General features: G+C 34.5%; 1 protein-coding gene and 1 long non-coding RNA gene across 3 annotated transcripts in view; both read right to left on the reverse strand.

Annotated features, from left to right (window-relative positions):
* LOC127739381 (lysine-specific demethylase 6A-like) overlaps positions 1-25159 on the reverse strand; it is a 79950-nt gene that overhangs the window by 50290 nt on the left and 4501 nt on the right. The window contains exons 2-5 of one of the 2 annotated variants that reach the window (XM_052251078.1): positions 20652-20718; positions 17288-17420; positions 16196-16245; positions 12869-12927 (exon numbers count right to left, since the gene is read on the reverse strand). In XM_052251078.1, coding sequence (XP_052107038.1) covers positions 12869-12927; positions 16196-16245; positions 17288-17420; positions 20652-20718 — 309 coding nt within the window. Of the gene's footprint in view, positions 1-1448; positions 1789-12868; positions 12928-16195; positions 16246-17287; positions 17421-20651; positions 20719-25159 lie in introns of those variants that run through there. The other variant, XM_052251081.1, reaches the window with a different exon arrangement.
* On the reverse strand, positions 14290-15217 carry LOC127739427 (uncharacterized). Its single transcript, XR_008000446.1, has 2 exons — positions 14957-15217; positions 14290-14642 (listed from the first exon to the last, which is right to left on the reverse strand). It is a non-coding gene; the product is annotated as an uncharacterized LOC127739427 (long non-coding RNA).

A 25159-nucleotide genomic window follows, 5' to 3' on the forward strand; every position in this document is an offset into this window, starting at 1 on the left:
GGTCTAGGGAGGCTGTCATCCCCCCACTTTACAGTACATTTTTCTTGTTTTTCCCCCATTTCTATGGTCCTCCAGTCTCCCTTGGTTTGATTCTATAACATGATCAAACATAATTTCTTTTCAAGTTATATGTGTCAGAAAGACGTCTCCTGTTTAAATTTCCTAGCCTTGTATTGATCTTGTGTACCAGCAGTGTATGCAGACCTGTCTGTCACTTATCTTTGTCTCGGACCATCTGTCATCACGTTATGTAAATGCCAGCTGTTCTCAACAAAAATCATTTCCTCAACAAACCACAACAAAAACAATCATAGTTTCCTTTTAAATTTTCAAAAATTTATCATTTTTACGTAATTGTTTTGCATAATCATGATAATTCAGGAAAACCATTTATTGTGGGAATATGTTGCAACCAACCAATAACTAAGTATATCAAAGGGACTGATAAATAGATTGAATATCATACTGCCTTTAGCCAGTACTTCCACCTTTTAAAGATCAATTCAAAGAGGCAAATGATTAACATCCTTTACATATATACATTGTAATTGAATACAATATCGAATCACGTCAATAACTGTTTACTAAATGACGTCAAGAAATATCTGTCCTATATCTAGTTCTTTTACATCAATACAAGATATTTTTTGGTTCAGGGTCAATATAAAGACTCTACAATACATCTAATCAACTATCAAAGAACTGGTCTTAGCTCTGTATTTTACCCCTCTAGTCTATAAGGTCAGTTAAGTTTGAAATAAGTAGGTGCATTCAGCAGTTGAGGTTGGCAGAACAGGATCATTTTCCAAACAGTGAGGGAGGGGGGGGGCAATTTTAATTCACACATCATTAGTCGTGAACATGGTCATATGAAATGTTTCAGAGAAGGAAAACCTGTAAAATCTCAATAGTAAACTAAATGAATTAGTGTTTCTGCAGTTTACCAATGTTTGTGAAGTCATGACGTCTTGGTTTGCAAATTAGAATATCCAGATCTTTGTTTTAATATAAATGTGGCTATATATATAATGTATATAAAAACTCAGAATTAACCAGACCAGTATATAATTTTCTGCAAGTGTCAACCATTTCATGCCTGGGATCATTCTTTTAATTTTTTGTCTGGTTTTACGTTCAAAGTAGAATTCTACAGTTCACATAATTATCTAAAGTCTCATTTTGAAATCACTGTCACTGAATCCTTTCTTGGCAGAGCCCAGAAAATACACCAGGAAGTATGTACCTACCCATGGACTACTAACTGCTCTAATGGTTTGATGTTTTTCAAATCCCCCATACCCTGACAGGTTCCCTTATATCATGAAAGTTATATCATATATGCTTCTTAATGACATAACCATGTCGAAATTAACCTGGTAAGATAATGTTCAACCATGTCATGTGATCAGTAATTAACAAAGAAGACTAATTAACCTCATTTTACATACCTTTATATTACTGAGCAAATTCCAATATCCTATCACTTTTTCATTCAAATATTTAAATCACAAATTAAAGTCAAGACGCTCATAAAACCAAGGTCATAAGATAAAGGTCTGAATGAGGTCAAATGACCAATGAACTTCAATGTGGTTAACACAACACAAAGAAAATTATCTGAATATCTAACTAAAACAGACTTGTTTCAATGAATTTGTCAATATTCCTAATCACAAATGCATATATAGTCACAATTTATAATCAGTTAATAAAAAAATCACTCATTTCATATAAATTCCAAAAGTTTTTGTTATATACAAAGACTGAATGAGTTCAGTCTGGTGTGTAAAGTATTTTTATCCCCTGGGGTTAAACCTGCTATAAATGGAGAGGTCAAAGGTTACAGGTCACTGCACATGCCTACAGCTGCCCTTTATCAGAATTTGTTAGATAAAGTCTGTTTCTAGATGATTTGTTTGGGAAAGGGGAGTTATATAAATATGTGTTAAAGAATTACATTAATTGGATTTCCTTAACAATTTTTATTAAACTTTGACAAATAAAAAGGATACCTTTAAAAACAAAATAAAAGAAAATGATTTAATGAAATATAATCAAGAGCTTTATAACTTACAAATTGTATAATAAACAAAACTTATATTTTCTGGGTTTTTAATCGAGATCTAAAAATATGTTAGGTTCATTGACCTGATTTCTTAAAATCTATTATTTGCTTTTTTGATTTTATTGAAAATAAAATGCTTCGCTGAGCACCTTCGCTGAGCGCAGCCTGATACGACGCAGAGGTCGAACCTTGAACAGTTTTGGCAAGTTTGGACACAATATTCAAGCTTGATACTGTCTGAATTTGGATTGTGATCACATTTTTTACATAATATAGGTTTCTGACACAAAATAAATGTGGTCAAAGATCTTAAAAAATTTGAAATGGGACATTTAATTTACCTAGAATGGCCTGATATCCAAAATCTAACAACATGGTTAGATTCATAATATAAAAAACACCAATAATTTAATTTTAGTTGAAATCAAACAAAGTTTAATTTTGGACCCTTCAAACCTTAATATGAACTAATTTGAAAACAGGGCCCAAAATAAAAATCTAAATGCACAATTAGATTCAGCAAATCATACAGCCACAATAATTCAGTTTTTGATGAAATCAAACAAAGTTTAATTTTGGACCCTTTTGACCTCAATGTAGACCAATTTAAAAATGGGGCCCAATATCCAAAAAAATTATACAAGGCTAGAACCCCCAAAAAATTAAAGATTAATTAACCCCATCGAAATTGGTTAAATCATTTGTATTTGTTTTCAATTGAAGATTTGTGGAGATTTCTTGCTATTGTGCAATACTGTGCAATTGAAGATTTCTTGCTATTGCGCAATACTGTGTTGTTGCGCAATACTGTGCAATTAAAGATTTTTTGCTATTGCGCGATACTGTGCAATTGAAGATTTTTTGCTATTGCGCAATACTGTGCAATTGAAGATTTCTTGCTATTGCGCAATACTGTGCAATTGAAGATTTTTTGCTATTGCGCAATACTGTGCAATTGAAGATTTCTTGCTTTTGCCCAATACTGTGCTATTGTACAATACTGTGCTACTGCGCAATTGAAGATTTCTTGCTATTGTGCAATACTGTGGAACTGAAGATTTCAAAAATTTGAAATTTCAAAAATTTTGAAGAAAAAAAATGAACACCCCCCAAAAAAGTTTGGACCCCCCCCCCCTCCCCACTTTTAGGAGTAATTACCCCAAACTCAATCCCAGCCTTCCCTTTGTGATATGGAACCTTGTGGTACAATTTCAGAGAGATCCATACACTTACACACAAATTATTGTCCGGAAACTACAAAAATGCTTGTTTTTGGCCCCTTTTTGGCCCTTAATTCCTAAATTGTTGGTACCATCACCCCCAAAATCAATCCCAACCTTCCTTTTGTGGTAATGAACCTTCTGGTAAAAATTCATACAGATCCATTCATTAAACTAAAGTTATTGTCCGGAAACCAAATCTCTTCAGACAACGACATCATAGCATTATACGATGCAAAAATTTTTGCCGCTGTATAATAATAAAAATAATCAATGAGTATATATTTGATATCATATTTAATTAAGTATGTAACACATCAAAATCAATATAGGTTTCAGGGAGCAGCCAAATTTTGACCACAATGTTATTGTAATGCAATTGTTTAAACATGACAATATAAATAATATTTTACAACAAAGGTCATTCAGATGAGTATACCGGATAATATCATCAGTAAAACAAGATTGCTACATCATAGAAAATAACCCAGCGCTATTTAGATGAGGATTTAAATTGTTCGTCACAATGTGTCATTGTGGTATGATAGTCAAAATATGGTAAAATTCCCATAACTTCCATCAAAATGGTAACATCAGAAAAACTGTTTAAATTGTCAACTACACATAATGGCAAACAATTCTCTGAATTATAAAAGCTTTCTGTCAAATTGTCTCAGAGGAGTTACATTTACAAGGTATGAACTCCCATGTTGAACCATCAATTTGGTCTGACTTTTAGTTATTGGAGTTTTTGGACTTTGACAATTTTTTTTTATTATAATACTCCAAAAACTTCAATAAAAAAATGTCTGATCAAAATGATGGTACAATTTGGTCAACAACACATGATGGCAAACAATACTACCAAGTATGAATTCTTTCTGTAAAACAATCTCAGAGAAATTTAGTATACAAGGTGGTGTTGTAACATATATATATATATTCCAACACAGTCCAATAACCCAAGTAATAAACTGCTTCGCTGAGCGCAGCTAGATACGCCCGCAGAGGTCCAACCCTGAACAGTTGGGGCAAAAATGGACACAATATTCAAGCTTGATTCAGGTCTGAATTTGGATTGTAATTAAATATTTGACATATTATAGGTTTCTGAATAAATGTATTCAAAGAAATTGAAATTGGTTACATGAATTGAATTTATGTTCAATTAAAGATTTCTTGCTGTTGTGCAATACATAGTAAATCTGTTGTCAGACTATAAACAAATAAAGTTCAATTAATTCTCAATATCATATAAGAAATTTATGAAAATAAAAAGGGAGCTTACATCAATAGATATAAACTATTCACCAAAGTTTCATGAGAATTGGTGACAGCATTTTTGAGTTATTGTCCGAAAACAGGAAAATCACCCCTTTTTTTAATGAATAAAACCCCATAACTCAGAAATGTAAAATGCAAAATTTATAAAATTCTAAAGGGAGCTTACATCAATACATATAAACAATTCACCAAAGTTTCATAAGAATTGCTGACAGCATTTTTGAGTTTTTGTCCAAAAACTGGAAAATCCCCCCTTTTTTTATGAATAAAACCATGTAACTCGGAAACGTAAAATCTAAAATTTATAAAAATCAAAAGGGAGCTCGTGTCAATAGATATAAACAATTCACCACAATTTCTTGCAAGTTGGTGAAAGCATTCTTGACTTATTGTCTGAAAACTGGAAAATCCCCCTTTTTTTAATGAATAAAACCCCATAACTTGGAAACGTAAAATCTAAATTTTATAAAAAACGAAAGGGAGCTCACGTCAATAGATATCAACAATTCACCAAAGTTTTATGCAAATTGGTTAAAGCATTTTTGAGTTAATGTCCGACATGTTGACGACGGACAGACGGACGGACAGACGGACAGACGGACGGACGGACAGACGGACAACGGTATACCATAATACGTCCCGTAAACGGGCGTATAAAAATGATCAAATTAAAATGGTGGTACACATGATGGCAACTAATCCTACCTAATATGAGAGCTTTCTGTCATATGGTCTCTTAAGGGTTGTGTTCACACATGATGGCAACCAATCCTACCTAATACGAGAGCTTTCTGTCATATTGTCTCTTAAGGGTTGTGTTCACACATGATGGCAACCAATCCTACTTAATACGAGAGCTTTCTGTCATATTGTCTCTTAAGGGTTGTGTTCACACATGATGGCAACCAATCCTACGTAATACGAGAGCTTTCTGCCATATGGTCTCTTAGGTGTTGTGTTCACACATGATGGCAACCAATCCTACCTAATACGAGAGCTTTCTGTCATATGGTCTCTTAAGGGTTGTGTTCACACATGATGGCAACCAATCCTACCTAATACGAGAGCTTTCTGTCATATGGTCTCTTAAGGGTTGTGTTCACACATGATGGCAACCAATCCTACCTAATACGAGAGCTTTCTGTCATATTGTCTCTTAAGGGTTGTGTTCACACATGATGGCAACCAATCCTACCTAATACGAGAGCTTTCTGCCATATGGTCTCTTAGGTGTTGTGTTCACACATGATGGCAACTAATCCTACCTAATATGAGAGCTTTCTGCCATATGGTCTCTTAGGTGTTGTGTTCACACATGATGGCAACCAATCCTACCTAATACGAGAGCTTTCTGCCATATGGTCTCTAAGGTGTTGTGTTCACACATGAAGGCAACCAATCCTACCTAATACGAGAGCTTTCTGCCATATGGTCTCTTAGGTGTTGTGTTCACATATGATAGCAACCAATCCTACCTAATATGAGAGCTTTCTGCCATATGGTCTCTTAAGGGTTGTGTTCACACATGATGGCAACCAATCCTACCTAATACAAGAGCTTTCTGTCATATGGTCTCTTAAGGGTTGTGTTCACACATGATGGCAACCAATCCTACCTAATACGAGAGCTTTCTGCCATATGGTCTCTTAAGGGTTGTGTTCACACATGATGGCAACCAATCCTACCTAATACGAGAGCTTTCTGCCATATGGTCTCTTAAGGGTTGTGTTCACACATGATGGCAACCAATCCTACCTAATACGAGAGCTTTCTGCCATATGGTCTCTTAAGGGTTGTGTTCACACATGATGGCAACCAATCCTACCTAATATGAGAGCTTTCTGCCATATGGTCTCTTAAGGGTTGTGTTCACACATGATGGAAACCAATCCTACCTAATGCAAGAGCTTTCTGCCATATGGTATCTTAAGGGTTGTGTTCACACATGATGGAAACCAATCCTACCTAATACGAGAGCTTTCTGCCATATGGTCTCTTAAGGGTTGTGTTCACACATGATGGCAACCAATCCTACCTAATACGAGAGCTTTCTGCCATATGGTCTCTTAGGGGTTGTGTTCACAAGGTGTAATTGTCAAAATACTCCAAAAAATAGTCAAAGACAGTATAAAATGGCCAACCACACATGATTGCAAACAATCCTACCAAGTAAGACAACTTTCTCAAAAACTGTACTCAGAGGAGTTGCATTCACAAATGTTATTGTTACAATATTCTAAAAAATAGTCAAAGTACCATAACTCCTGTTTGAATGGTCATAACAAAATGACAGTAGATCACAGTATACTATGGTCAACTATACATGATGGCAAACAATCCTAACAAGAATGACAGCTTTCTGTAAAACAGTCTCAGAGAAGTTTCCTTCACAAGGTGTCATTGTTACAATACAAAAGTCAAATAACTCCCATAAAATTGTCAAATCAATCTGACAATAAAGCACGGTCAAGAGAATATGACCACAATAATTCAACTAAGTATTAAATCTTTATGTCAAACAGTGGTTGAGTATTGATGTGTTCCAGATGGACGGAAGGAGACCATTGCCATATCCCCCGCGGTGTGACACACAGGGTACAAAAAGTAATGATAACAAGCATTCTGTGAGTATTGCCTGGCAATACATAGTCCCCTACCGGTTAAAAACTCATTGTACTGGAACAAAATGTTAATTTGATCTATAACTTGTCATGGTGTAAACTATATAACAAATATCAAGTCAATATATTTGACCTATTGCTTATAGTATCTGATAAACTGACAAAATTAGGAAAACTTATCATTGACCAATGAACTATGAAAATGAGGTCAAGGTCATACAAACCCTGCCAGACAGACATGTACACCTTACAAGCGTTCCATACACCAAATATAGTTGACCTATTGCTTATAGTATCTGATAAACTGACAAAATTGTCATTGACCAATAAACCATGCCAGACAGACATGTACACCTTGCAATCATTCCATACACCAAATATAGTGGCCCTATTGCTTATAGCATCTGAGAAATAGACGAAACCAAAAAAACTTAACCTTTGTCCAATGAACCATGAAATTGATGTCAAGGTCAAATGAAACCTGCCAGTCCGACATGTATACGATTCATGATTGATCTAATAGGGACAACATCGATTTGTACCTCTACGAATTTAAAATGTAGACAATTTAAAAGGCAACCTGGCGATTGATTGAGTTATAATTTAACAATAACATTACCACTGATAATTTACGTAAACAATCTGATGTTTGTTAATATTTCCTGTTTATACTATTCGGTCGGTCGAGACGTCAGATTGGGTGTGAATTTACAACAGCTTTCATACTGTTGTTATCTAAATAAAATTAAAGTTAAGAATATAGCTGATATAGTTTTGAATAGTACAAAAAATCAACAACGTTTCAATAAATAAAAAAACACAGATGGAAAAAAAGATGAAAAGTAGAAGAATATGTACAGCAAGTCTTGCTATACAAATCTTTTAATATCCTAAAACTATTTGTACAGTTATGAGCCAAGGTAGCTTTGATTGGTATAAACATGTGAGATCCAAAAGGTATTTGGCACTAATTCTTTTGTGAATCTAAAAAGCAATGCATTACATATATGCTCTTGGTCATGCAAAGTCCACTTTCACAACACATCCTTAGACAATCAGTCTCAGTGATCCAGTATTAAAGTTTATAACTGGAATTGTTGATTGAAATGAGGCAGTTGCACAATGAACATGATCAAGATTTTATTAGCTGAGTCTAGAAGTGATAAAAGGAATCAAATTAACAACCTAATATACATATCTTTATTTCTTACCAATAAATATGAAACAATGGTATGTATGATTAAATCCCTATCCATTACAGTGCCTTTTTATCAATGCAAAGGGTGCCCTTAAAGTGTATCCAATCGCACTAAGAGTGCCCTCTGCGAAAAAAATTACCCTGCCCTTTTCAAAAGCTGCAGGAAACACTAACAATCATTCCCTACATCACATATAGTTGACCTACTGCTTATAGTATCCGAGATACAGACTTGGCCACGTAACTTTAACCTTGACCATTGATCCATGAAATGTGGTCGAGGTCAGGTAAACCCTACCTGACAGACATGTAGATATTGCAAGGAACCCATATACCAAATGTAGTTATCTTATTACTCATAATAAGTGAGTAAAAAAATATTTCACTTGACAAAATAAGAGAAGAAAGTGTCTAAGGGCACAAATGCACTCAAGCTTCGCAATTTTTCAAGTTAAAAAGGGGCATAACTCTAGAACGGTAAATGACTCACCCCCCAAACTACATTGACCAAAAACTTTAACTTGAAGCGGGACAGATGGACGAACACACAGACGGACGCACAGACTGAAGAAACATAATGCCCCCCTACTATCATAGGTGGGGCATAAAAAAAAATTATATTGGGCTTGCTTTTTTATTTCATGAGAATTAATTCTACAATTCAAAGTACATTTGTAGCATTTTTTCATGTAACCATTTTCTTTAAGGGACATATTTTTGGTCCAATTAACACCTTTGATGATCGTTAATCTGTTTATCATTCTATGTCAGGTTAATTAGTGTCATTATTTCTGATTACATGTGAGCAACAATTAAATTGTTTAATTTGCAATTTCCTTCAATTGAGACAATCTGTAAGCATAAATGAATCAGCTTATTTCTGAAAGCAATTGTTTTATTAAATATTTGATGAAAGTGGTCAGTAATGAAAGAGGAACAAGTAAGTGGAAACGAACACCTTATTTTGCAATGATCCACAAATCATTATAAAACAACATGATTATTTTTTAGAATCTTCATTTCTGATGGCTTCAAATTCTTCACTTGATTTTCTGAAACTAAAATCTACGAATTTAATAACCCACGAACATGTAACTTTTGCTCAAACCACAAAAATTGATACCCACGAATAAAAGTACTACAGTCAGCATTGTGTATAAGTTTTATTACATGTGATTGAGGGAAACTAAAGTTAGAGAAAGGAAACTAAATTTGGGATGTATGGACAGACGGACAGTCGGACCGACCAGGGTAAAACTTAATGCCCCTACACCACGGCTGGGGCATAAGCTGCGACAGGTGCATTAAAATTGTAATGTATGGATAAAATTTAAGTTGATTTGTGTATCTGGCAAAGGAGATAGATAAAAGACAGATCTGAAACTGTGTCACACTGTATAGGTTATGGATATGAAGCTTGGTGTCAAATATCAAAAAGATCTCTAGTTCCAGAGAAAAATGGGAAGAAAATTTCATTTAGGTTCCTTATTGTGAAGAACAAACAGTAGATAAGGAAAGGATCTGAAAATCATTCAAATGTTACCAGTATGAAGCATGGTGCCAAATATATTATGTATGATTTGTTGTTGTTTAGAGAATTGCAACAAATGTTTCTTTATCATCAGCAATATAAAAAAACTTACATATTACATGTATATGGTAAACAGGAAAAAGATAAGTCAAGGATCTGTAAATGTATCATGGATTAAAGCTTAGAAGCTTGGTACTAAATATCAGGAAGCTTTGATCTGCAGTTACTGAGAATCAAAGTGATGGAAATCACTAATGGAAAGATTGGAAGAGTAGTTTGAATAATTTCAAATTATATTTAGGTGTGGTATGGACAAAAAAGAATAATAATATAGCACTACTGCTGACAATTGCATTAACCGCAGGTCTTTAGAAGGATAAGCACTTTTTCAGTATATAAAATGAGCTAAATGTGAATCAATGATAGTGGGTCCCTTAATTTGCACAACAATTTGTTTAAATTGCCATTTCATATCCTAACCAAATAATTATTTCTGTTACATGTTTCACCTTTTACATTTTATCTTTAGAAACAAAAGAAACAAGAAATGATTGTAACAGGATGCTGTTACGAAGTCTCCCAAACGAAGCTCCCATAATTCGTAATTCCCAGGGTCGCCTGACATTGGGCAACGTCCAGTGAAAATTGGTTTGGTCCAGTAAAGTTATATGCATTAGTGATGCCTGGGGACTAACCTTGTATATCATTCAAATCATCTTGGCATGACAAACCAGAATATATATGGTTTAGGGGTGGGGATCTCGACCATTTACAAGATACTAGAATATTGGGGGTGGGGAGGAACCCCTGGGTACTGGCCCTAAACGTCATTCAAGTGTTCATTACATGGCGAACAGGAATATATATGGTTTAGGGGTGGGGATCTAAACCATTTACAAGATATTAGAACTTTCTCAAATGGCAGGGGGTCGGGATGACCCCTGGGGACTAACCCTGTATATCATTCAAACCATCTTCGCATGACAAACCAGAATATATATGGTTTAGGGGTGGGGATCTTGACCACTTAGAAGATATTAGAACTTTCTTAAATAGCAGGGGGTGGGGTGACCCCTGGAGACTAACCCTGTATTTCATTTGATGTGCTTTATCATGACAAACCAGAATATATAAGGTTTAGGGGTGGGGATCTCGACCATTTACAAGATATTAGAACTTTCTCAAATGGCAAGGGGTGGGGGTGACCGCTGGGGACTAACCCTGTATAACATTTGATGTGCTTTATCATGACAAACCAGAATATATATGGTTTAGGGGTGGGGATCTCAACCATTTACAAGATATTAGAACTTTCTCAAATGGCAGGGGGTCGGGATGACCCCTGGGGACTTACCCTGTATATCATTCAAATCATCTCAGCATGACAAACCAGAATATATATGGTTTAGGGGTGGGGATCTTGACCACTTAGAAGATATTAGAACTTTCTTAAATGGCAGGGGGTGGGGGTGACCCCTGGGGACTTACCCTGTATAACATTTGATGTGCTTTATCATGACAAACCAGAATATATATGGTTTAGGGGTGGGGATCTCGACCATTTACAAGATATTAGAACTTTCTAAAATGGCAGGGGGTTGGGATGACACCTGGGGACTAACCCTGTATATCATTCAAACCATCTTAGCATGACAAACCAGAATATATATGGTTTAGGGGTGGGGATCTTAACCACTTTCAAGATATTAGAACTTTCTTAAATGGCAGGGGGTGGGGGTAACCCCTGGGGACTAACCCTGTATAACATTTGATGTGCTTTATCATGACAAACCAGAATATATATGGTTTAGGGGTGGGGATCTCAACCATTTACAAGATATTAGAACTTTCTCAAATGGCAGGGGGTCGGGATGACCCCTGGGGACTTACCCTGTATATCATTCAAATCATCTCAGCATGACAAACCAGAATATATATGGTTTAGGGGTGGGGATCTTGACCACTTAGAAGATATTAGAACTTTCTTAAATGGCAGGGGGTGGGGATGACCCCTGGGGACTAACCCTGTATATCATTCAAACCATCTTAGCATGACAAACCAGAATATATATGGTTTAGGGGTGGGGATCTTGACCACTTACAAGGTATTAGAACTTTCTTAAATGGCAGGGGGTGGTGGTGACCCCTGGGGACTAACCCTGTATTTCATTTAATGGGCTTTATCATTTAGAACATTTTCAATTAAAAAGTTTGTGTCTATCACGAACGGTTTTCAATTTATAATCATTTTAAATTTTAAAAAATAAAATCCCATAGGGTTCTATAGTAAAACCCTCTTTTCTTTTTGCCCCTCAAAGTACCCCTTTATAAACCCCATTGCAAAAACAAAACCCTGATTGCACCACTAGACATGTTAGTCTAACATATTGTGAAACCCTAAGTTAATCCGACAAGCGGTTTTGGAGAACGGGTGCGGACAAGTTCAAATTTAAAAGCGGCGGAAGAAGAAGAAGAAGAAGAAGAAGAAGAAGAAGAAGAAGAAGAATAATAAGAACTGAGCAAAAACAATAAGTCTTCCCAAACTTCGTTTGGGAGACTTAATTACCAACTAATTTCTTGGAATAAAGTTTATCAATTACCCTATAGGACATGGGACTACCAGCAAACTAAGAATTATATTGTCTCCAAAAATTAATCGTTAAATGTGTCACATCACTTTCAGCATTGTTGGCTATTTCGTGGTGGCCAGTTTGTATTGGTGGAGGAAGCCGTAGTACTAGGAGAGAACCACGACCTTCGTTATGAAAACTGACAATCCTAGTCAATTAAGATTGGAGTCAAATGTGCGGGCCATGAGTGGTACTTGAACTCACAACCTCAGTGATGCAGTAGTTGAACTACTAATACCACCTGGCCACTGAGACCCCTAGCTGGGTAGAAAAAACTACAGACAATTAAGAACTGTATCATATCATATTATTTACTTACAGATGGAAGACATTAAAATGGAAGTATACCAATCCAAGGCCATACAGGAACGATGCATTCTGCAAAACAACAATCAAATATGTTCAATAATATACGATGGAATCAACAACACCACACAAAATGTGTACAAATTATAATTCATTGAAAAAAAGTACAAATTTATAAATTTACTAGAACACAACCGCGTTCGTTGCCATGGCATTAGTGTGGCATCTGAGGTGACCTAATCCCTTATTTTGTATATAGTTGTCTTTATATTTTGCATTTTTTATATTTTGAGGATGAGTGAATCAGGTGAGTGTGTGTTCATACGTTGTATTGCATTGTAATTATTGTTTTGGGGATGGTTAACTTTCTAGTAGGAAGACCCGTCACGGCCAGGCTGGGGAACTGAGTAGGCAAATGCTCTCTTTAAATCTCTACCAATAGTGTGTTAAATGTACTCCTTTACACCATAACCCATGGTGGTGCTCCTATTAAAGGAGGGAGATACAGAACATACATACATATACTATAAACTGGCCACCCGCTGATTGGCACTCTGTGTGAAGATAAGAGCGAAACAGCAGCAGAGGTTCAGTTTAACATATACTATTGGTATGGGTATCGGAATCGACCGGGAACTTGTTAATTATTGGTAATATTAATTATGTGGAAAACAAAAGGGCCTGGAATGGTGTAATTTTTAATCAACACCATTGTCCCATATTAGTTATATATAAAGTTGAATTCTTTGATTCGTTGTTTTTACGTCATGCGGACTAACAAATTGGACCTCATTATTTCAGTAGTATAAATATACTAGGAGGAAAAAATTAAAAGACTAATCTAGAATAGGAACAAAAAATTCTTAAAAAAATGAGAGATGGGGGATTTTTTTTTTATATATATTATTATTATTCTGATTCCCAACTTTGAAGAACAAAAATATTTTTTCAGGCAGAAGAAAAAAAGAATTCTGACTGAGAGATTTTTGCCATTACATTAGAAAGTTATCAACAAATAAAATAATTGTCTTAACTTGATCAATATATGTTTGTGTCAGGGGTCTACACAGGTAAAAATGAGGATAACCAAGTAACCCTAAGGGACCTATAACAGGAATTTGGAGGACTCAGAAGATTATACAAACTACTGAAAGGCAGTGTTATCACCATAAAAAGAATTGCAGTCAAAATTTAGTAACCATTCACAAAAAAGCAATTTCTAACAACAACAAAAACTTGATAATGTCTGATCTTCTTTAATTTTAATTCAATAAAATGCTCCGCTGGGGCGCAGCTTGATACGACCGCAGAGGTCGAACCCTGAACAGTTTGGGCAAGTATGGACACAACATTCAAGCTTGATACAGCACTGAATTTGGATTGTAATTAAATATTTGACACAGCATAGGTTTCTGACACAGAATGAATGTGGTCTAAGAACTTAAAATTTTTTAATTTACCTATTCAAACCATATCATTATTATTTGCTTTTATATATAAATCAGAAATAACCAATTTAAAATGGAAAATTTTAAAGAAAAAAAAGGAAAAAAAAATCCCCCCCAAATTTTTTGAACCCCCTTATGATTCATCACCCCCAAACTCAATCCCAGCCTTCCCTTTGTGGTATGGTACCTTGCAGTACAATTTCAGAGAGATCCATACACTTGAACACAAGTTATTGTCTGGAAACTAGAAAAAAATGCTTGTTTTTGGCCCCAAATTCCTAAACGTTAAGGGCAATTACCCCCAAACTCAAACCCAGCTTTCCCTTTGTGATATGGAACCTTGAAGTACAATTTCATAAAGATCCTGAACTTACACACACAAGTTATTGTCCTGAAACTAGAAAAATGCTTGTTTTTTTGCCCTTTTATGGCCTCTAATTACTAAAATTTTGAGGGAATTACCCCCAAAAATCAATCCCAGCCTTCCCTTTGTGGTATGGTACCTTGCAGTACAATTTCAGAGAGATCCATACACTTGAACACAAGTTATTGTCTGGAAACTAGAAAAATGCTTATTTTTGGCCCCTTATTCCTAAACTTTTTGGGCAATTACCCCCAAACTCAAACCCAGCTTTCCCTTTGTGATATGGGACCTTGTTGTACAATTTCATAAAGATCCATACACTTACACACAAGTTATTGTCATGAAACTAGAAAAATGCTTGTTTTTGGCCCCTTTTTGGCCCCTAATTCCTAAAATTTGTGGGCAATTACCCCCAAAATCAATCCCAGCATTCCCTTTGTGTTATGGAACCTTGTGATACAATGTCAGAGAGATCCATACACTTACACACAAGTTATTGTCATGAAACAAGAAAAATGCTTGTTTTCTGCCCCTTTTTGGCCCCTAATTCCTAAAGGAGTAGGTCCGGTAAGGGCCGATTTTGGCCTCAAAATTCAGGTTCATCTGATGAAAGATTTTGGACACTTTTTAAACACTTAAGTGTCTACTTCAGTCGATTCAATTAGTTTTTGTGAAAGATTTGAACTGATTTAGTCATTAAAGACGCTCAAATTCAAGCTTAAATTTCAAAAATCTATCAAATATGCCATAATATGTCACTTTTCAGATGGTTTTTGTCAAAAATGAAAGTGGCCGCATCTGTGTTCATTCTCAATCTTTATATATGTTATGTATTATCATCAAATACAACTTACATTTAAATATTAAGAATGAACACTCCTTTCCAATAAATAGCTAAAAATTTACATTTTAACAATTTTGTAAAACTGTATATTTTGGGGCCAAAAAGGGGTCTTACTGGGCCTACTCCTTTGGAGGCAATTACCCCCAAAATCAATCCCAGCATTCCCTTTGTGATATGGAACCTTGTGGTACAATGTCAGAGAGATCCATACACTTACACACAAGTTATGTCTGGAAGTTACAAAAATGCTTATTTTTGGCCCCTAATTCCTTAACTGTTGGTACCATAACCCCCAAAATCAATCCCCACCTTCCTTTTGTGGTATTGAACCTTATGGTAAAATTGAGATCCATTCACTTAAACTAAAGTAAGAGTGCGAAAACTAATGTGTCTTCGGACGACGACGACAACGACGATGACGCCAACGTCATACCAATATACGACCACAAAAATTTTTTTGCGGCCGTATAAAAATGACCTAAAGTAGGAACAACATTTAAGTCCTTTGTATTTAAAATCCGCCTGACCTTTCCTGTCCCTTCGACTCCCTTGATTTGGAAATTGGATAAAGAAAGGTCTCTAGCAGTGTTGTAGATATTTTCAGAATGTATCAATTTTCCAGACAGAAGTTGTAAATCATAGTAATGTAATTATTAGTGAAAAATTCAATTTGTTGATCCTTACCTTCCAGTGGTCTGGCTGTAGATGGTAAAATCTTTGGTAGGCTGATAGAGCTTAAAAGACACAAAAAATAAATAATTAATTACATGGCAGATTTCAACATGTTCCAAATACTTTATATGAATCTGATTTTAATGTTTCAAACATTTATTTAATGGCAAACAATTATAACCAATTGTATTAACTATTAAGATTGATATGCTATAAGTAAATCCCAAACTGCAGGTGCCCAAACAGTTTCTGCTGGCAGGTAGTTGAATTGTCATTTTTACATTTAGGGAAAAAAATAAATAATTGTGGATTAAAAAACATCAACCACATTGACAATCTTGTGTGGAGGACTTTTGGTTTTTACGCATTTACCTTGTCCTTCTAATATGTGATATGCAGTTGTTACCTTCATTCTTTAGTCAGTGTCATATGAAAGTCATAATCTGATTGTAAAATTATCAAACTCTTAACAGCTACTGTAAATGTGGATTCTATTCCTGGGATCTCAATTTAAGCTGATTTTGTAGGTTAACATGGTAAAGGTAACCACATATTTAAATGATTTATGGTGTACAAATTTTCTATAGGCTGCATTCTGGTATGCACTCTTTTGCAAAAATGAAATGAAGTATCTTCAAAAATAAGTTGGTTAACAGTAATTTTACCTTTTGGGTATTGCTGTAAAAGTAACAGGTGACTTAGACTACTGTAATTTTACTGTGTGGGTACTGCTCAAGAGGTAACAGATGCCCCAGCAAACAATTATCTTACCTGTCAAATACTGCTGTAAAAGTAACTGGTGACTTCAACTACAGTAATTTTACCATGTGGGTACTGCTCAAGAAGTAACAGGTGCCCCAAACTACATGAACAGTAATTTTACATTTTGGGTACTGCTCTAGAAGTAACAGATGCCCCAGGCTACAGTAATTTTACCTTTTGGGTACTGTTCTAGAAGAAGTAACAGGTGCCCCAGATTACAGTAATTTTACCTTTTGGGTTTTGCTCTAGAAGAAATAACAAATGCCCAAAGCTACAGTAATTTTACCTTTTGGGTACTGCTCTAGAAGAAATAACAGGTGCCCCAGATTACAGTAATTTTACCTTTAGGATACTGCTCTAGAAGAAGTAACAGGTGCCCCAGACTACAATAGACATTTGGATCTACATCAGACTCTGTAGTATCTGTTCCTTTCTTTATTTTCTGTCTTATTAACTGCTCATAATACTTTATACCCTAAAATTAAGCTAATATATTCAGAACTCATGGATTAGAAAAAGACAAAAAAAAGTCTATATCAAAAACTTTTTTTCTTGTTTCAGTTATGCAGAAGTAAAGACAAGAGTACACACACTGAAATGTCTCGCATACTATACTGACCATTGATTTTATGTTGAAAGTCCTACATATAAAGTTTTACTACAAGTATCACATTAACATTTATGATCCAAGAAAATGAGGTCAAGGTCAGGTAAACCAAGCTGGAATACATGTACACCTTTAATACAATCATTCACATACATACACAGAATATAGATGACTATTCCTTAAAGTATAAAAGAAACAGACCAAACCATTGAAATTCTATACTGACCAATGAACCATGAAAATGAAGTCAAGGTCAGATGAATCCTGCCAGACAGACATGTACACCTTAAAATCATTCCATACTTCAAATATAGTTGACCTATTGCTTATAGTATCTAAGAAACAAAGTTATCCAGGAAAACTGAACATTGACCAATGAACCATGAAAATGAGGTCTGGGTCTGATGATACCTGCCAGATAGACATATACACCTTACAATCATTCCATACACCAAATATAGGTGACCTATTGCTTAAAGTTTAAGAAAAACAGACCAAAACACAAAAACTTAACAAAAGCAATGAACCATGAAAATGAGGTCAAGGTCAAATAAAACCTGCCAGGCTGACATGTACATCGTTAAATATTTCCATACGCCAAATATAGTTGACCTACTGCATACAGTATTAAAAAAACAGATCAAAACACAAAAACTTAACATTGAACAATGGACCCTGAAAATGAGGTGAAGGTCAAATAAAACCTGCCAAACTTACATGTACATCCTAAAATATTTCCATACACCAAATATAGTTGACCTATTGCATACAGTATTAGAAAACAGACCAAAACACAAAAAACTAAACAATTACCACTGAACCATAAAAATGAGGTCAGGTCAGATAACACCTGCCAGTTGGACATGTACACCTTACAATCATTACATACACCAAATATAGTAGACCTATTGCTTATAGTATCTGAGATATGGACTTGACCACGAAAACTTAATCTTGTTCACTGATCCATGAAATGAGGTCGAGGTCAAGTGAAAACTGTCTGACAGGCATGAGGACCTTGCAAGATACGCACATACCAAATATAGTTATCCTATTACTCATAATTAACATTAAAAAAAAATCTTAACTTTTTTTTCAAGTAGTCACTGAACCATGAAAATTAGGTCAATGACAATGGACATATGACAGACAAAAACTTGATATCATAAGGCATCTATATACAAAGTATGAGGCATCCAGGTTTTCTACCTTCTGAAATCGAGCTTTCTGCGACAAAAGTCGCAGGCTCGACAAAAATGACAACATATTAGTGACCAAAAACAAAAAATGCCAAAATTTCATTTTGACCTTAGACCAAGTGACCTCAAAATCAATAGGTGTTTATTTATAAAACAATAGTGAATAGCACATTAACAAGATTGCATTATTGTTTTTTTTCTCCAAAAATTTCAATCTATTCATAGGTATTGTTACCTTGACTTTTGACCTATTGACCCAAGAAAGGACCATTTATAAACTTAGATTAGTGAAGGCTGAAAATGAAGTTCAAATTTACCATACTGAAACTAAACTTCTATCCCCGTTTCAGTCTATCAACATTTTTTTTGGTAAAATTAATCTGTCTTTGACATAAAGACCTAAAAGGTCTTTTTTCATGCTCAAAAGAGCATCATCCACAAAATATTGGTTAGGACTTGATTAATTACTCAAAAGTGATTATCCAGAAAAGAAATTTTAAAAAATATGTCAGTTTATCTATAGGTACTGTGACCTTGACCTCTAGCCTATTAACCCAATAATCAATAGGGGGGTTTGTTTTTCCAAAGGGCATTCTAAAACTAACTTTGAAACACATTTATTCTAAAAGCAGTTGTTGGCATGATACAGGTTATGTTCTTCTCATATATTTTGTGATGGTATGATACTAAACGCCTAACGGGAGGGTTGTACTTGATTTTCATATGATGAAGACATAATCTTTCAATCAGTTTAATTGAGGTCTGGAGCTGGCATGTCAGTATCTGCTAGTAGTCCTTTGTTAATTTATGTATCATTGTCATTTTGCTTAGTTTCTTTTGTTACCTATTCTGACATCTGACTCGGACTTCTTTTAAACTGAGTTTTACTGTGCGTATTGCTATGTGTTTCTTTATTCTACATTGGCTAGAGGTATAGGGGGAGGGGAGGGTTGAGATCTCACAAACATGTTTAACCCCGCTGCATTTTTGCACCTGTCCCACGTCAGGAGCCTCTGGCCTTTGTTAGTCTTGTATGTTTTTTTAATTTTAGTTCATTTTTATGTTTTGGAGTTTAGTGAGACGTCCATTTTCACTGAACTAGTACACAATTTTATTTAGGGGCAAGCTGAGGACCACCTCTGGGAGCGGGATTTTCTCGCTGCGTTGAAGACCCATTGGTGGCCTTCGGCTGTTGTCTGCTCTTTGGTCGGGTTGTTGTCTCTTTGACATATTCCTCATTTCCATTCTCAACTTTATAGTATGTTTTTATTTAAAGATATCATCTGGTAACCAAACATTTGATTTTGCACCAACTTAAGTCTACTAGATGTGGTTGAGACCTTGAACTTTGACCAAGTAATTTCAAATATCATAGTCATGATAGTGGTTTTCATCCCAGGAGAATTATCAATCCAAGTTTTGATAAAAGTTTGACAAATTATTCAAAAGATAACATCTGAAAAAAAAACATTTTTGCAAAAATTTTAGTCTAGAAATAGATGGTGACCTTGACCTAGTCACCTCCAAATTAAAAATGTTCTTCCTCACTTCTTTGGACATTACCAAACCAATTTACAAAATGTAGGTAAATATTCTTTATGGCACTCAAGAAATTGTCTGGTACTGAAATGTTGATGTTTAGAAATTTGGATAGCATTCATATCATATCCAAATTAAATATTTCATTTAATACAGTATCACCTTTCCTAATTTCAATTTCTGTAAATCAATTTTCTTTGTTCATAGTTTTTTCTTCACTGGTCAAAAAATGTTTCTGTATGAAATTTAATGAAGCATTTTCCCACAAGAGACATGGTTGAAGCGAGAAGACAAGTTCTATTGAATCCCATTCAGGTTCTTTCATTCATCATGTTTATTGACTATATTTCATATAAATTACCTTTTCTACAACTGCTCTTTTAGTTGCTTCTTCTGGAAGATTCAGCTTTACAAATCCAAAATCTCGACTGAAAAATATTAAAAAAATGTGTTATTCTCACCTGTATCTGTAATCTCTTTGTCAAAAACATATCTGGCAATCATAACACATCTCCTAATTCTCATATCAATAAATTTGAGATTATTTTCCTTGGCTATTTACTAGATACATGTAGATCACTTGTTTCAGATAAAGATAATAACTACTTATGTCTAAGGTACTAATGTCCTGTTTTTCAGATGACGCCAAAAGAAAATATGTGTGTAGAGGATTTACTTCCTGAAAATGATAGGGTCACTAGGATAGTTTTTAGTTGAAATCTGGGTAAAACAAGATTGCAGGTCTTGATGTGATAAGCATACAATGTTCCGTACTCTTAATCATGTTAATGAAAAGTATTAGAAAACAGGAAGTAGGTGTCTGACAGCTCCAAAAAGTGATTATACATTGCAACTCATCACTGTAAAGCTGCTGACTAATTATGAAGTCATTCTGTTCAGTAGTACTTGAGGAAAAAATTCAAAGTTCATTTAACATATTAGAAAATTAAAAGTACCAGCAAATAGGAAGTAGGTGTGTGACAAATATTAAAAGTGCTCACAGGTTACAACTCATTCATGTCAAGCTGCTGAAAAAATGTGAAGTCATTCTGTTCTTAGAAATATGTACCAGAGAAAAAATGAAGGTGAATGAAATACTTATGGGGTTTTTAACGACCTTGACTGGCTATTAAGCCCTCGCACGGTCGGTGGAATGAAATATAGCCCCACTCCTAGTATTTATATTGTGTTTTCAGAGTCTTGGTTTGGTATTATACCTCTTTCATTTGCAATTTGTCAGTGAACAAGTTATAATGTTCTAACATGTTTTGTATCAATTCATTATTTTGTTGCATATCTTGATCAAATAAGTTAGCTGTTAGTGAAAAATTTCGAAAAAAATTTTGGTCTGACACTGCTCGAAATTATGGTAGGCCTGGAAACCGTAAATACAAACATACATTCTATTGGCTATATATATTTAGCAAAATGGAAATTTCACAATGGGAAAATAAACATTATTCATACCAAATTCAACGTATATGCAAATTTCTGAGATTTCCGGACAGGCCCAACAGTCCCCATACAGTATCAATATAGCCATGGAAGTGATTCAATCACATTTACATTGTACCAATAAAAATCTTAGGCTTTGTAAAGGGTATCAGAATCACCACCATAATTCCTATCAAAGTTGTAAATATATCAACTTCAATCCATCTTGAGAGAAACATTTAAAAGTCATTCATCAATCCCAATGACACTTATGTTTTAGCATCATCAAGAAGAAATGATATCTTTACGCTTTTAAGACCTTCCATTTGAATAATAGGAGTCACGGAGACAGCAACCCAACAACACAGATAATCAAAAGCCATCTCGAGGTAATTTTACAGTATTTAACAAGACATATATGTCTATCCATTGGAAAGGAGTTGGCAAGCTTAAGGGCATACGATACAGTAGCAGGGGCAGATAATAACTGTTTCAAAACTTTTCGTGTTGTTTATGCGACGTTGTTAATCAGAATGTTGTAATTTCGCTATGTTTCTAATAAGAAAGATTACATTTCGTGACTCCGCTTTAGATGTAGTCACATTTGCGGAAATCCACTGACGTCATAATCCTGATTGCGTGAATTTGAAAAAAGTACCTGCAATGAAAATCAGCCAAATCATGAGAATTGTTATATTTATTCATGATTAATAAGGAAGTCAACAATATCAAATAACTTCGAATGGGAAAAAATCAAATCCACATTCTTAATTTTGTATGTCTGTTATTTCATATAGGAAATGAATAAGAGATATAAAAAACATAAGACGTCGATGAGAGAGAAACTACACAAAAAAAAACATAATTAATTATATAGTAATTTCACCATTTGGCTAACTCTAAATTGTAATGAGAATTGTACGGATAAATTTAACAGAGACTATCAACAAAATGACAAAAAAACGTAATAAATAATGACAGCGCATCTTACTGTTTCTGACTTTGAAAAGGTACATTAAAGAATTTAACGGCATTTTTAGAATTTAACCCTTGGAATATATAAGTGTATGAAGAAGAATTGTCAGTTAAAATGACTCAATTATAAGCCCCGTATTATAGACCAAAAACAAAAACGCACCCGTTGATGTGCTAAGCATATCCTCTATGTACATATTGAGAGAGAAAAATCGGCACACAGGAATTAGGTATTTGACAGACCAGAGTTGCAACTCATTGATGTTAAGTTACTGACCAAATACGAAGTCTTTTTGTAAAGTAGTTTCTCAGATAAACAAAATATTTGTTGGACCGGACAAACAATGTGGTTGCACTCACTCCTAGATTGAAGGTATAATACAGACAATTCAATGATTATATGTACCGTAATAAAAAAAAATACCCTGAAGACAAGCTTAGGTAATTTATCTATTGATACAGAATCATTAAATTTCATGCTCTAATATCGACTGCTGTATGAAATGTTATACTACACTGTAATTGACTAAGCTGGCCCGATTTAATGTGGGTATGATTTTGTGTTCATGTATTGCCTAAAGAGTAGGTCGTTAGTTTTCTTGTTTGAATTATTTCACATTTTCATGTAGAAGCTTCTTAAAGCTGACTATACGGTGTGGCATTTTCTTTTTCTTTTTTTTTTGTGTTGAAGGCCGTAGGGTTACCTTTCATAGCGTTTATCTTCTTCGTTCGAATTATGGTTGATAGTTGTCTCTTTTGCAATCATACCAAATGTCCTTATTTTTATATCACCCCCCTTACTTTATAATTGTTGCACATTTTGTGATGTCGGGGCCTTTTGAATAATTAAAACTATGTTCAAGCTGTGTTGTCTACATGAATTGTATGACTAATGTCGGACAGAGATGCAAATTAATTTTTTTATTATAAATATCTGTTTTGTTTCCGAACATTTATTTTCTAAAAGTAATTTACTAGAATACTTTTTCTATCCAAGTTTCATAACAATTCATAAAGGTTTGGCAAATATGATGCAATTTTATACGAGGAGCCAGCTTTATTAATTTTCATGATTAATATCATTGGTTTAAAAAAAACAAAACACCTTGGCTCTACCACTGAAATTGACAACGTAGTATAGTGAACGGCGGGAAAGATTTCATGACGTTGTTGCGAATAAAACTTATTCCAACGTAGTTTGGCGCCTTATTGGTAAACGTCCCGTTTGCCAATAAAAATTAAGGTTTATTGCTTTTATTGAAAAAACAAGCACATGGACCCCAGTTTTTTCTTTTGCAATCGATCAAGTTCTGTTTCAAGAACACTCCGCCAAAATTTTAAGAAAAAATCAAGTATAGAATTTTTTCTGCACTTCAGTGTAGACGCAAAAATATTTTCAACTCCTTGTATTAAAAGAATTTAGGATATAATTATTTATTTCAACTGTTAACTTTTTACAACATGCTGATGCCATGGATCAAGGGAACATTTTACAAAAAACCTGGTTAAATTATGACTGTTCGTTCAAAAGTATTGGTACTTTCCTTAAAAGTCCTTATTTATGAAATTTCAGGGTTTTTCCTTCAAATATGCAAATTTCGAACCAAATTATCTCAAAAAGTAAGTCATGAAGGTATATTTTTTTTTGCATATTTCAAAAGTACACATCGAAATTGACTTTCTACCAAAATTTCAAGAAAAAATCAACGAGGGATCTCTACTGTATCGTATGCCCTTAACTCCTAGGAATTACAATTTGATCAGTCAATTTAATTTTAAAATACTTCTTAGATTTTTCAGGTCAAATAGATGTGAAGCCAAATCTGACATCTCTACCAAATCATAATAATGTGACCAATAACAAGTTACTATACAGCCTTCAACAATGAGCATGCCTATACTGTAATGTATACAGCTAGTAGCCTTAAAAAAAAATCAGATTTAGGGTCTCCATTTGACTGGATGTTGATGTGCATAAATTCCAATTCATTTATTTGCATATCTATCAAAACTTGAATGTGATTTGTTCTTAGTTTACACTTCTGCAGACTATGTTTGAGGAACTGCTTTTGTAAGCTATGTAAACACTTTGTCAATTTCACTATGCAATGCTATGGTCTAACTGTTTTTTGAAGGTGAGTCCAGGGACTCATCATTTTTCGGCATGACAAGTCCAACAGTGAGATGAAATTTTATTGCTATGTAATTTATTATTTCAGTCCAAATGACCAAATAGAGCAAGGAAATGACATCAGATTTAGATTATTTTTTTTATTTTTGTTATAAAATGATGATATATGTGCTCAGTTGATACAATATTTTACAATCCTGATGCATCTTTGAATCACCAGTTTTGAAAATGATAGGTCCAGGTAGATTTTCATGAGTCCATGACTCATGTACTCGCCTTAGTGAGAACCCAAAGTGATATATTCATGTGCAATGTAAATCCTATAATGT

Source organism: Mytilus californianus, unplaced genomic scaffold, assembly GCF_021869535.1.
Source record: "Mytilus californianus isolate M0D057914Y unplaced genomic scaffold, xbMytCali1.0.p SCAF_4, whole genome shotgun sequence".
NCBI lineage: Eukaryota > Metazoa > Mollusca > Bivalvia > Mytilida > Mytilidae > Mytilus > Mytilus californianus.